A 13,526-nucleotide genomic window follows, 5' to 3' on the forward strand; every position below is an offset into this window, starting at 1 on the left:
AACACTTGCTCTAAAGTATGGATATATGGGCATAGTCAACTTCCTAAAACCATCTTTTTTCAGAGAAAGCAATGAAGAATTCTGGGGAATATATTAGCACATGAGTTGTTTTGCACTGTGCCAAAGGGCTAAAAGAAAGGAAACAAATAACTGCAGTTAATTTTATCCCTACCTACCTGTAGAAGTCTCCTGCACAGTTGCAGGTGAGTTAAGAGGGCTTGATCAAGAGACACATTTTCTGATGTCAGGGCAAGGGTTCCTGTTGCTTTAATTCCTAAATCTCCATTCTTAGTCAGTAAATCATGCTGACAAATATTGCCTTTACTGTACATACCAGTCCTGTCAAATGGTAAAGTGTGTAAGAAAAATAACTTGGAACAAAGCACAGCACCAGATAACACCATCCACTCAAGTCAATATTTAAAAATGCAGTTAAAATGAAGAAAATCCATAATTTTGGTCAACATTAAAAAGTAGCAGTTTTGGAATGCTTTAAACTTGTGCAAACGAGTGCAAACATTAACTGCAGGGCGTCATGATATGGCATGCAGGCTTTTCCAAATGCTAAGCTATACATTTATTAACTGAGTTTAGTGTTTTCCTAGATCTAACTTTCAAATCATAGAAATTTCAGTACAGAAGGAGCGCCATTCAGCCCATCATGCTAGCTTCACATCAGTTATTTATTCTAATTCCATCTCCCTGCTCTTTCCTTCTTCTCTCTTTTTTCTCAACTGTATTTAATTAACAGGGTCAATAAGATTAAAGAGGTAAATCCAAAGATTGGTGTGGGAGAAATGGGTTCAAATTCATGGGATATTGGCACCAGTAATGGGGAAAGAGGGAGCTTTTCCATTCAGACGGGCTCCACTTGAATCATGCTGGGACCAGTGTCCTGGCGAATTGCACAACTAGGGTTGTAGATAGGAGTTTAAACTAAATAGTAGGGGGTGGGTTCAGTTGCATGGAAATATAAAAAATCAAAGTTTAAGGAGAGGGTAAGAGTGCAGGTTAGTGACGAGGCTGATTGTTACCAAAAAGTGAAAGGAAGGGACAGTATGTGTGAACGCCATATTGCACCAAAGAATCATCCAAGAGTAGGGAAAATTTACAATGGGGCAAACTTAAAGGCTTTGTATCTGTATGCATGTAGCATTCGGAATAAAACTAATGAGTTAACAGCGCAAATAGAGATAAATAGGTATGATTCGGCGGCGATTACGGAGACGTGGTTACAGGGAGAACAGTATCCAAGGGTACTCAGTGTTTCGGAATGATAGGCAGGAAGGAAAAGGAGGTGGTGTAGCTTTGTTAGTAAAGGAAGAGATCAGTGCTATAATGAGGAATGATATAGGCACTGGAGAGCAGGATAAAAGCAAAAAACTGCGGATGCTAGAAATCGAAAACAAAAACAAAAATACCTGGAAAAACTCAGCAGGTCTGGAAGCATCTGTGGAAGGGAGCACAGTTAACGTTTCGAGTCCGCATGACTCTTCAACAGAACTAAGGAAAAATAGAAAAGGGGTGAAATATAAGCTGGTTTAAGGGGGTGGTTGGGACAAGAGAGCTGGATAGAGGGCCAGTGATAGGTGGAGACAACCAAAAGATGTCACAGACAAAAGGACAAAGAGGTGTTGAAGGTGGTGATATCTAAAGGAATGTGCTAATTAAGGGTAGAAAGTAGGGCAAGCAAGGTACAGATAGCCTTAGTGGGGGTGGGGTGGGGTGAAGGAATCGAAAAAGGCTAAAAGGTAGAGATAAAACAATGGATGGAAATACATTTAAAAATAATGGAAATAGGTGGGAAAAGAAAAATCTATATAAATTATTGGAAAAAACAAAAAGGAGGGGGGGAAATCAGAAAGGGGGTGGAGATGGAGGAGAGAGTTCATAATCTAAAATTGTTGAACTCAATATTCAGTCCGGATGGCTGTAAAGTGCCAAGTTGGAAGATGAGGTGCTGTTCCTCCAGTTTGCGTTAAGCTTCACTGGAACAATGCAGCAAGCCAAGGACGGACATGTGGGCATGAGAGCAGGGTGGAGTGTTGAAATGGCAAGTGACAGGGAGGTCTGGGTAATGCTTGCGGACAGAACGAAGGTGTCCTGCAAAGCGGTCACCCAGTCTGCGTTTGGTCTCTCCAATGTAGAGGAAACCGCATTGGGAGCAACGAATGCAGTAGACTAAGTTGAGGGAAGTACAGGTGAAATGTTGTTTCACTTGAAATGAGTGTTTGGGCCCTTGGACGGTGAGGAGAGGGGAAGTAAAGGGGCAGGTGTTGCATCTTCTGCGGTTGCATGGGAAGGTGCCGTGGGAGGGGGTTGTGGTGTAGGGGGTGATGGACGAGTGGACCAGGGTGTCACGGAGGGAACGATCCCTACGGAATGCCACCGAGGGGGTGAAGAGTGGAGTTGACGGAAATGGTGGAGGATGATCCTTTGAATGTGGAGGCTGGTGGGGTGATAAGTGAGGACAAGGGGGACCCTATCATGTTTCTGGGAGGGAGAAGAAGGTGGAAAACCTCGGTTAAGGAAGAAGGAGGACATATCAGAGGAACTGTTTTTGAAAGTGGCATCATCAGAACAGATGCGACGGAGGCGAAGAAACTGAGAGAATGGGATGGAGTCCTTAAAGGAAGTGGGGTGCGAGGAGCTGTAGTCGAGGTAGCTGTGGGAGTCGGTAGGCTTGTAATGGATATTGGTGGACAGTCTATCACCAGAAATTGAGACAGAGAGGTCAAGGAAGGGAAGGGAAGTGTCAGAGATGAACCATGTGAAAATGATGGAGGGGTGGAAATTGGAAGCAAAATTAATAAAATTTTCCAGGTCCAGAGAGAGCATGAAGCAGCACCAAAGTAATCATCAATGTACCGGAGAAAGAGTTGTGGGAGGGGGCCGGAGTAGGACTGGAACAAGGAATGTTCCACGTACCCCATAAAGAGACAGGCATAGCTGGGGCCAATGCGGGTACCCATAGCCACACCTTTTATTTGGAGGAAGTGAGAGGAGTTTAAGGAGAAATTGTTCAGTGTGAGAACAAGTTCAGCCAGACGGAGGAGAGTAGTGGTGGATGGGAATTGTTTGGGTCTCTGTTCGAGGAAGAAGTGGAGAGCCATCAGACCATCCTGGTGGGGGATGGAGGTGTAGAGGGATTGGACATCCATGGTGAAGAGGAAGCGGTTGGGGCCAGGGAACTGGAAATTGTTGATATGATGTAGGGTGTCAGAGGAATCACGGATGTAGGTGAGAAGGGACTGGACAAGGGGAGAGAGAATGGAGTCAAGATAGCGAGAAATGAGTTCCGTGGGGCAGGAACAGGCTGACATGATCGGTCTGCCAGGACAGTCCTCTTTGTGGATTTTGGGTAGGAGGTAGAAGCGGGCCGTCCAAGGTTGGGAGACTATCAGGTTGGAAGCTGTGGAAGGAAGATCTCCAGAGGAGATGAGGTCAGTAACAGTCCTGGAAACAATGGCTTGATGTTCAGTAGTGAGGTCATGGTCCAGGGAGAGGTAGGAGGAAGTGTCTGCGAGTTGACGCTCAGCCTCTGCGAGGTAGAGGTCAGTGCGCCAGACAACAACAGCACCACCCTTGTCAGCAGGTTTGATGACAATGTCAGGGTTGGACCTGAGAGAACGGAGTGCAGCAAGTTCAGAGAGAGACAGGTTAGAATGGGTGAGAGGAGCAGAGAAATTGAGACGACTAATGTCACGCCGACAGTTCTCAATGAAAAGATCAAGAGAAGGTAAGAATCCAGAGGGAGGGGTCCAGGTGGAGGGAGAATATTGGAGGTGGGTAAAAGGATCCGTTGAATGGGGAGAGGACTCCTGCCCAAAGAAGTGAGCACGGAGACGATGGCAGCAGAAGAAGAGTTCAGCATCGTGCCGAGTCCGAAATTCATTGAGATGAGGGTGTAAGGGTAGGAAACTAAGTCCTTTGCTGAACGCTGAACATTCAGCTTCGGAGCGGGGAAGGTCAGGGGGTATGGTGAATACACGGCTGGGGAGAGCAAGACGTAGAGTCAGTCTGCGTAGAAATAAGAAATAGCAAGGGAACGAAGTCCCTGGTGGGAGTAATCTAAAGGTTCCCAAACAGTAGTTCAGCAGTAGGGCACAATATAAACCAAGAAATACTGGGAGCATGTAAGAAAGGCTCGACAATAATCATGGGTGATTTTAATATGCATATAGACTGGACTAATCAAATTGGCAAGGGTAACCTTGAAGGACAGTTCATAGAGTGTATTAGAGATTGTTTCTTGGAGCAATATGTTGTGGAACCAACCAGGGAGTAGGCTATTCTGATTTGGTTTTGTGGAATGAGATGGGATTAATTAATGATCTCATCGTAAAGGATCCTCTAGGGAAGAGTGATCATAGCATGCTAGAATTTCAAGTTCAGTTTGAGAGCGAGAAACTTGAGTCCCATACTAGTGTTCAAGAGTTAAACAAAGGTAACTACATAGGCATGAGGGCAGATTTGGCCCTAGTGGACTGGGCAGGAAGACTACAAGATATGACAGTTGATGAACAGTGGCAGATATTTAAGGAGATATTCAATTCCTCCCAAGTAAAATATATCCCAAAGAGGAAGCAAGATGATAAGAGGGGAAAAAAGCATCCATGGCTAAGCAAGGAAGTTAAAGATAACATAAAGGCAAAAACTAAGGCATACCAAATTGCAAAGGTCAGTGGCAGGCTGGAAGATTGGTAAACTTTTAAAGATAAACAAAGGGTTACTAAAAAAATAATAAAAAGAGCAAAGGTAAATTATGAAAGAAAACTAGTGCAAAATGTAAAAACTGATAGGAAAAGCTCCTACAAGTATATAAAAGGAAAAAGAGTAGCCATAGTGAATGTTGGTCCCTTGGAGGATGAGACTGGGGAGTTAATAGTGGGGAATGCAGAAATGGCAGAGACGCTTAATCAATATTTTGCCTCAGTTTTCACGGTGGAGAACACTAGTACCTCCCCAATAGTAACAGGGCAGTGCAGAGGGTATAGAGAAGGAGGAACTTAGAACAATCATCATCACTAGAGAGAAAGTACTGAGCAAACTATTGGGATTGAAGGGTGGCAAGTCCCCAGGACCTGATGGCCTACATCCCAGGGTCTTAAAGTAAGTGGCAGTGGAGATAGTGGATGCATTGGCTATAATATTCCAAAATTCCCTGGATTCTGGAAAGGTTCCAGTGGATTGGAAAAACGTTAATATAACGCCCTTATTCAAAAAGTGGGGGAGGCAGAAAGTAGGAAAATAGGCCAGTTAGTTTAACGTCTGTCGTTGGGAAATTGTTGGAACCATTATTAAGGAAGTAGTAATGGGGCATTTGGAAAGTCAAAATGCAATCCATCAGAGTCAGCATGGTTTTATGAAGAGTAAATCATGTTTGAATAATTTGCTATCTTTGAAGATGTGACAAGCAAAGTGGATAATGGGGATCCTGTAGATATAGTATATCTGGACTTCCAGAAGGCCTTTGATAAGGTGCCGCACAAAAGATTAATACACAAGATAAGATCACATGGAGTTAGGGGTAATATATTAGCTTGGATAGAGGATTGGCTAACCAACAGAAAGCAGAGAGTCAGGATAAATGGGTCTTTTTCTGGATGGCAAGCTGTAACTAGTGGGGTGCCACAGGGTTCGGTCCTTGGGCCCCAACTATTTACAACCTATATTAATGACTTGGATTCAGGGATAGAAGGTACTATAACTAAGTTTTCAGATGACACCAAAATAGGTGGGAAAGTAAGTTGCGATGAAGAAATAAGAAATTTACAAATGGATATGGACAGGTTAGGTGAATGGGCCAAAATTTGGCAGATGGAGCTTAACGTGGATAAGTGCGAGGTTATCCATTTTGGTTGGAAGAATAAAAAGGTGACTTATTATTTAAATGGAGAGAAACTTCAGAATGCTTCAATGCAGAGGGATCTGGGTGTCCTCGTGCATGAATCGCTGAAAGCTAGTATGCAGGTACAGCAGGTAATAAGGAAGGCAAATGGAATTTTGGCATTTATTGCTAAAAGAATAGAGTATAAAAATAGGGAAGTGTTGTTGCAACTTGAGTACTGTGCACAGTTTTGGTCCCTTACTTGAGGAAGGATGTAATTGCATTGGAGGCGGTTCAGAGGAGGTTCACTAGATAGATTCCAGAGATGCGGGATTGTCTTATGAGGAGAGATTGAGCAGTTTAGGCCTATACTCGCTAGAGTCTAGAAGGATGAAAGGAGATCTTATTGAGGTATATAAGATGCTAAAGGGGATAGACAAAGTAGACGTGGAGCGTATGTTTCCCCTTGTGGGGAATTCTAGAATGAGAAGCCATAGTTTTAGGCTTAGGGGTGGTAGATTTAAATCAGAGATGAGGAGAAATTACTTTTCTCAAAGGGTCATGAACCTGTGGAATTCACTACCTCGGGGGTGGGAGGGGGCACTTTAGTTATCCTAATATAGACTGGGCTAGTAAAAAAGGGCTGAGAAGGTGAAAATTTTCTGAAGTCTGCTCAGGAGACTTTTCTACTTCAGTATATTTTCCAGTCCAACAAGGAAGGAGGCACTGCTGGATCTGGTTCTTGAGAATGGGGTGGGACAAGTGGATCAAGTGTCAGAATGGGAACATTTAGCGGACAGTAATTCTAGCATCATAAGTTTTAGGTTGGCTAATGAAAACTGCAAGGAGTAATCCAGAGAAAAATAATTGAGGGAGGGCCAATTTCAATGGGGTTAGAACAAATCTGCCCAAATGATTGGAATCAAAGATTGGCAAGCATTATGGCAAGCAAGAGGAGATAGTTTGGGTACAGTCATCATAATATTCCCCTGAGGAAGAAAGGTAAGACAAACAAAGCCAGAGGCTCCCTAGATGATGAAAGGGTTACAGTAAGATGAAGTAGAAAATGGTATGTGTTACAGATCTCAGGTTGATGATACAAGTGAGTACCAGCCTGAATATAGAAAGTTCAGACGGGAAGTGAAGGAAATAAGAGAAGCAAAGACAGAATATGAGAAAGGACTGGCAAGTAACATAAAATGGACTCCAAATGACTTCTATAAACATATAAATAGTAAAAAGGTGACAAGAGGAGGGCTGATAAGGGACCAAAAAAGGGATTTACACATGGAGGCAGAGGGTGTGGATGATGTACTAATTGAATACTTTGCATCTGACTTTACCAAGGAAGAAGATTTTGCCCAAGTCACAGTGAAAGAGGAGATAGTTGATATACTGGATGAGCCAAACATTGATAAGAAAGAGATATTAGAAAGGCTGACTGTACTTAAAGTTGATAAATCACCAGGACTGGATCAGATGCATCAAAGAATACTGAGGGAAGGCAGGGTGGAAATTGCTGAAGCACTGGCCATAATCTTTCAAACTTCCTTGGATACAGGGGTGGTGCCAGAGTATTGGAGAATCACAAATGTTACACTCTTGTTCAAAAAGGTTGAGAGGATAAACCCAGCTACTACAAGCCAATCACTTTAACCTGGGCAGTGGGAAAGCTTTTAGAAATGATAATTCAGGACAAAATTACAGTCACTTAGACAAATCTGGATTGATTAAGGAAAGCCAACACATTTGTTAAGGACAATTTGTGTTCAACTATTCCGATTGAGTTTTTTGATGAGGTAACAGAGAGATTTGAAGAATGTCATGCAGTTGATGTGGTATTCATGGACTTCCAAAAGGTGTCTGATAAAGTGCCGCATAACAGGCGTGTCAGCAAGGTTAAAGCCCCATGAAATAGAAGAGACAGTAGCAGCATGGACACAAAGTTGGTTGAGAGATGGGCAACTGAGAGTAGTGGTTAACAGCTGTTTATAGGTATATATTTGGGTTCCCCAGAGGTCAGTGTTGGAACCTCTGCTTTTCTTGATCTATATTGATTGTCTTGGATGTGCAGGAAACAACTTCAAAATTTGCAGAAGACACCAAACTTAGAAGTATTGTGAACCGTGAGGAGGATAATGATAGACTTCAAAAGGACATAGGCAGGCTGGCGAAATGGGTAGACATGTTGCAGATGAAATTTAGTGCAGAGAAGTGTGAAGTGATACATTTTGGTAGGAAGAATGAGAGGCAATATAAAATCAAGGATACAATTCTCAATGGGGTGCAGAAACAGAGGGACCTGAGGTATATGTGCATAAATCATTGAGGTGTCAGGGCAGGTTGAGGAAAAGCTAAAAGTATGTGGGATTCTGGCTTTCATAAATTGAGACATAGAGTACAAAAGCAAGGAAATTATGGTGAACCTTTAGAAAACACTATTTCGATCTCAACTGTAGTATTGTGTTCAATTTTGGGTATCACAATTTAGGAAGGATGTGAAGAGATTAGAGAAGGTGCAGAAAAGATTCACAAGAATGATTCCAGGGATGAGGGATTTAAGTTACATGCATAAATTAGAGAAGAGAAGGTGGAGGAGATTTGATGGAGATGTTCAAAATCAGAGAGGTCTGGACAGAGTAGATAGGGAGAAACTGTTCCCATTGGTGGAAGGATCAAGAACCAGAGGGCATCAATTAAAGGTGAATGGTAAAGGAACCAATAGTGACATGAGGGAAAACTTCTTTACCCAGCGAGTTGTTAGGATCTGGAATGTACTACCTAAGAATGTGATGGAGAATGTGATTCAATCATGGCTTTTAAAAAGGAATTGCATAATTATCTTAAAGGAAAAAATTGGTGGGCTACAGAGAAAGGGCAGGGGAGTGGGACTAGCTGAATGCTCTAGTAGAGAGCTGGCATGACATGATGGGCTGAATGGCTTCCTTCTGTGCTGTAACCAAATTATGATTCCTCTATGATTCATTGGTTAAGGAAATACTCTTAGCTGCCTGGTTCACTCAGGACAGGGATGTCCTGTTTCCCACACTGCACTGCTTTCAACAACTTTGTCAATAATTTTTTTTGAAGGATGCAAAGGCAACAGCAAACGTACCAGGTGGCTGTTACAGCAAATTCCAGACCCTTTTAACTTTCACATTTATGCTTCCATCATTAATCTTAATTTTAAACTTTTTGTTACCAGTGGAAATAATCTTTTCCTACTTACCCATTCAAACAATTTCATAACTTTAAACTAGCCCCTCCTTCAGTAAATACAATCCTGTTTTTTTACAACCTCTCATAATTATATCTTATCCTCAAGGGGATATAACCCAATGTTATAAAATATGTTCTTATATTTTAACCATTTAAGCCCCGGTTTCATTCTAGTGAATATGTGCTGCACCACCTTTAAGGCCTATATATATTTCCTGAGGTTCAATATTGTACTCTGAATGGGTTCTGACTTAGGGCGGAATTGTCCGTGCCCACTGGCGGTGGGCGTCATGGCGGTCATGGGCAGACAATATGGCGGTAAGGCCAAAAATTGGTTTCATGCCATCGTGAAACCAGTTTGCAATTGTCTGCTCTGCCCGTCAATGGTGGGCCGTGCTTCCTGTCACCGGGAAGGGGGGCAATGGGGAGTGGGGGAGGGTTAGGGTTAAGAAACCTTCTATAAAGTGACCATTCCTCCAGAGCTGAGATAGTTCAAGTGCAGCCACATTGGCATGCTTGGAGTTGGGCCCCTAGCTCACCTGCCCACTCAAACAGCAGAGGCCTGGAAATGCCACCAAGTGCTCTAGAGGTTTTCACCCCCTTGGGCACAAACTGCAAACCAATGAGCATCCCAGTAGACTGCAGGACAGTTGGACGACTGGGCATGTTGTACAATCTCCTTGCAAAAGCTGGCCATGGAGCAGTCACTGGTGGAGGCGCTCACAGCCCCTTGCAATGTCATCATTCAGGTTTGGACCAGTCTCTCCCATGCTTCTAGCTAACAGCGCAGCCTTGCAGTACGGGTTAGGAGAATGCCTGAGCCGAGAGCACAACAGGCAGTGCGATGGGGAAATCTGCCGCCAATTGGTCAGTTAGAGTGGGGCAGAGGTGGGTGGGGTTTTGGGCAGCCATGCAGCACACCAAATTCTGGCCATCCAAGTGGTTGCCAGCACGCTTTGGAATGCATTAAGGGACCTTCAGACTTAAGCAAGAGAGATTCTTAGAATACCCAAGCTAACCCATGCGTGTCTCTCTTTCATCCTGCTGGAGGTGTATTTCAGGACCATGGAGCCTGGTGATCTAGCTGTATGCCTCATGGCTTACAGAGAGTGGAGATGAAGGAGAAGAGACCGACGGAGGCACCTGACTGGGTAGAGGGAGGAGCAGCACTCTCGGGAAAAATGGGCGGCTTGGCTCCCATACACACTGCTGAAGAGCCACAGTGAGCCATTGTTGGATGGTGCCTAGCTAGACCCAGGGTCTATAGACGCCGCCTTTCATTCCTGCAGATGACTGAGAACCAGTGTCGCCAAAGACTGCACATTTCTAGGGAACTGGTTGGTCACATCTGTGACCTGCTGCAGGATTTGGCGCCATGGGGACATGGAGTACATCCACTGCCAGTGGCCGTGAAAGTTACCACGGCACTCAATTTTTACATCAGTGGCTCCTTTCCGAGCTCCACAGGTGACCTCTGTGGGATATCGCAAGCCTCCACCCACAAATGCAACCGTGAGGTCATGGATGCCATCTTCGCGAGGGCACTAAGCTTTGTGCATTTTGCCTGGGACCAGGAAAGCTAGGATGCAAGAGCATAGGATTTTGCCCAGATCTCAGGTTTCCCACAGGTGCAGGATGACATTGACTGCACTCACGTAGCGCTCAGATCTCTGTGGCAACAAGCAGTCAACTATGTCAACCGCAAGGGCTTTCACTCGCTGAATGTTCAGCTGGTGTGCATGGTTCCCAGGGAGTACCTATGACTCTTACGTTCTCAGTAGGTCTCAGCTCCCTGACACCTTCAAGGGTGCACAGAGACTGCAGGATTGGCTCCTCAGGCACAAGGGCTACCTGCAGTGGACATAGCTGATGACACCCGTGCGGAGGCCTCGGACTGCAACAGAGCGAAGGTAAAATGAGGCTCATTCTGCAACTTGCACCTTTGTGGAGCAAACCATCAGAATGTTGAAAATGAGGTTCCGGTGTCTGGACCGGTCTGGTGAAGCCCTGCAATATAGTCCATAGAGGGTATCACATATCGTTGTTGATTTCTGCACCCTTCACAACCTGGCGCTGCAAAAGGGAGAGGAGCTGGCTGAGGAGGAGATGGAGGAGTTGGACGTCTCCTCCAATGAGGATGTTGACGGGGATGAGGGTGAGGAGGTCCTTGAAGACAACGATGACAGCAATGAGGCCCTCGCACTGGCCAGACGAGGCAGGCACACACAGAAGGCCCTCATAGCTGCTAGACCTGTGGAGGATGATGACGACATGCAGTGAAGAGTCACCATAGATCCTCACATTGCATCTGTGAACATTTGACTCCAGTCTGGCTGATGGCAGCGCACATTCCGTCTGTGAGAATGCTCCTGTCATGGAGACGCAGCGGGTGGCCCTAATAGTCGCTCAATTCCAGAAGGATGACGACGACGACATGCAGTGAGGACACTCCATCGATCTTCACATAGCCTCTGTGAATGTCTGACTCCTGTCTGGCTGAGAGCAGCTCACTTGTGCTCTGTGATTAAGGTCACATCATAGAGACATGGCCATGAAACTTTAAATGCACTTGCCCCTTTATCAGCCTTCAGCACCTGACCCCTTCAGGAGCACAATGTCACAGGTCACAGATGCTGAAGAGATGGGGGACAAGCCCCACCTCAAAGGTGCTGATAGCACACACAGAGAATGACGGAGCTCTGTGATGCCTGCCCACGACATTCTGGCAGCAATAACAGGCATCATCGAGGTTTACGCATCACTAATGTGTCCAGTGACTGTGAAACTGGACCATCACTTTGGTCTGAAAGTTACACACTGCACAGGGAAAAGGCCCTGGACTGATGCACCTGCTTTTATCTTGTGCAGGAACCAAGGTTTCACATCTGAGTGACACGAACACTGCTTATCATAACAAGGAGCCATAGGCAAGGAGACGTTCTTAGGAGTTTATTTACAATAGTGAACATGTGATTAACACCCATGCCCAGGCTGTGCAACTACATCTTCATGATGGAACCTTTTGTTACTGTTTTGTTTGCACTTCAGTCCCACGCTCCTGATCTACGGACACCCGGTGCGGAAGGGGGTCGGGAAGGAGGAGGACCTCCTCGTGAACCTGCTCCTGGGCCTGGCCAAGTTGGCCATCAACAGGTCCAGGCAGCGGGCGATCGACGGGGGAGTCCCGCCCAATTGTTTGTCCCTCTTCCGCGGCTACGTTCGTGGCCGGATGTCCCTGGAAAGGGAGCACGCGGTGTCTGCCGGCACCATCGAGGCCTTCCGTGCCCGGTGGGCACCGCGGGGACTGGAGTGTTTTGTTGACCCCTTTAATCACATCTTAGTTTGATGTTTGTAAGGTTCCTTTAAAGTTTTTCCTTGATTTTACAGCTGACCTGACTTAGGGGCTGTGCTTGATTTCTCCCTTGTTTTTGTTAATTTAGTTTATTGTTTTGACTCAAAAGAGTTACATCTTCATGATGGAACCTTTTGTTACTGTTTTGTTTGCACTTCAGTCCCACGCTCCTGATCTACGGACACCCAGTGCGGAAGGGGGTCGGGAAGGAGGAGGACCTCCTCGTGAACCTGCTCCTGGACCTGGCCAAGTTGGCCATTAACATGTCCAGGCAGCAGGCGATCGAGGGGGGAGTCCCGCCCAATTGTTTGTCCCTCTTCCGCGGCTACGTTCGCGGCCGGGTGTCCCTGGAGAGGGAGCACGCGGTGTCTGCCAGCACTCTCGAGGCCTTCCGTGCCCGCTGGGCACCGCGGGAACTGGGGTGTTTTATCGACCCCTTTAATCACATTTTGGTTTAATGTTTGTAAGTTTCCTTTAAACTTTGTCCTTAGTTTTACAGCTGACCTGACTTAGGGGCTGTGTTTGCTTTATCCCTTATTTTGTTGATTTAGTTTAATTGGTTGACTCAAAAGAGTTACATCTTCTTAACCTTCCCAACCCTGCCACTACGTCTTGGTGCTCCCCTGACAACCACAGTGGAGGTGGAGGTGGAGGTAGCCTGCTGACTGCTATGCCCTGTCTGTGATGACCTTGACGGGCGTTCTCTGGAGGGCCGAGACCTGGAGGGCCCCGGCCTGCTTTCGGGGTCCTGTTGTGTGGCAGTGGCACCCTCCTCAGCCTGTGGAGCTGGAGCTGGAGCAGGTGGGGTCACAGGAAGAGGGGATTTGGATGGGCTGGACGCTGCTGGAGTCACCTGGGTGGATGACCCTGGGGTGTGCGTCTGCTGATCCTTTTTTTAATATTCATTTACAGAATGTGGGTGCCACTGGCTAGGCCAGCATTTATTGCCAATCCGTAATTGCCCTTGAGGAGGTGGTGGTGAGCCGCCTTCTTGAACTGCTGCAGTCCCTGTGCTGTAGCTACACCTACATTGCTGTTAGGGAGCGAGTTTCAGGATTTTGACCCAGCGACAGTGAAGGAACGGCAATATATTTCTGAGTCAGGATGGTGAGTGGCTTGGAAGTA

General features: G+C 45.7%; 1 protein-coding gene across 6 annotated transcripts in view; it reads right to left on the minus strand.

Moving 5' to 3' along the window:
- Positions 1-13,526, minus strand: part of ripor3 (RIPOR family member 3) — a 295,541-nt gene that overhangs the window by 19,360 nt on the left and 262,655 nt on the right. For all 6 annotated transcript variants that reach the window (XM_078555330.1, XM_078555329.1, XM_078555332.1 and 3 more), the window contains one exon: positions 177-339. In XM_078555330.1, coding sequence (XP_078411456.1) covers positions 177-339 — 163 coding nt within the window. The remainder of the gene's footprint in view (positions 1-176; positions 340-13,526) is intronic.

Source organism: Cetorhinus maximus, chromosome 13, assembly GCF_964194155.1.
Source record: "Cetorhinus maximus chromosome 13, sCetMax3.hap1.1, whole genome shotgun sequence".
Classification (NCBI taxonomy): Eukaryota; Metazoa; Chordata; class Chondrichthyes; order Lamniformes; family Cetorhinidae; genus Cetorhinus; species Cetorhinus maximus.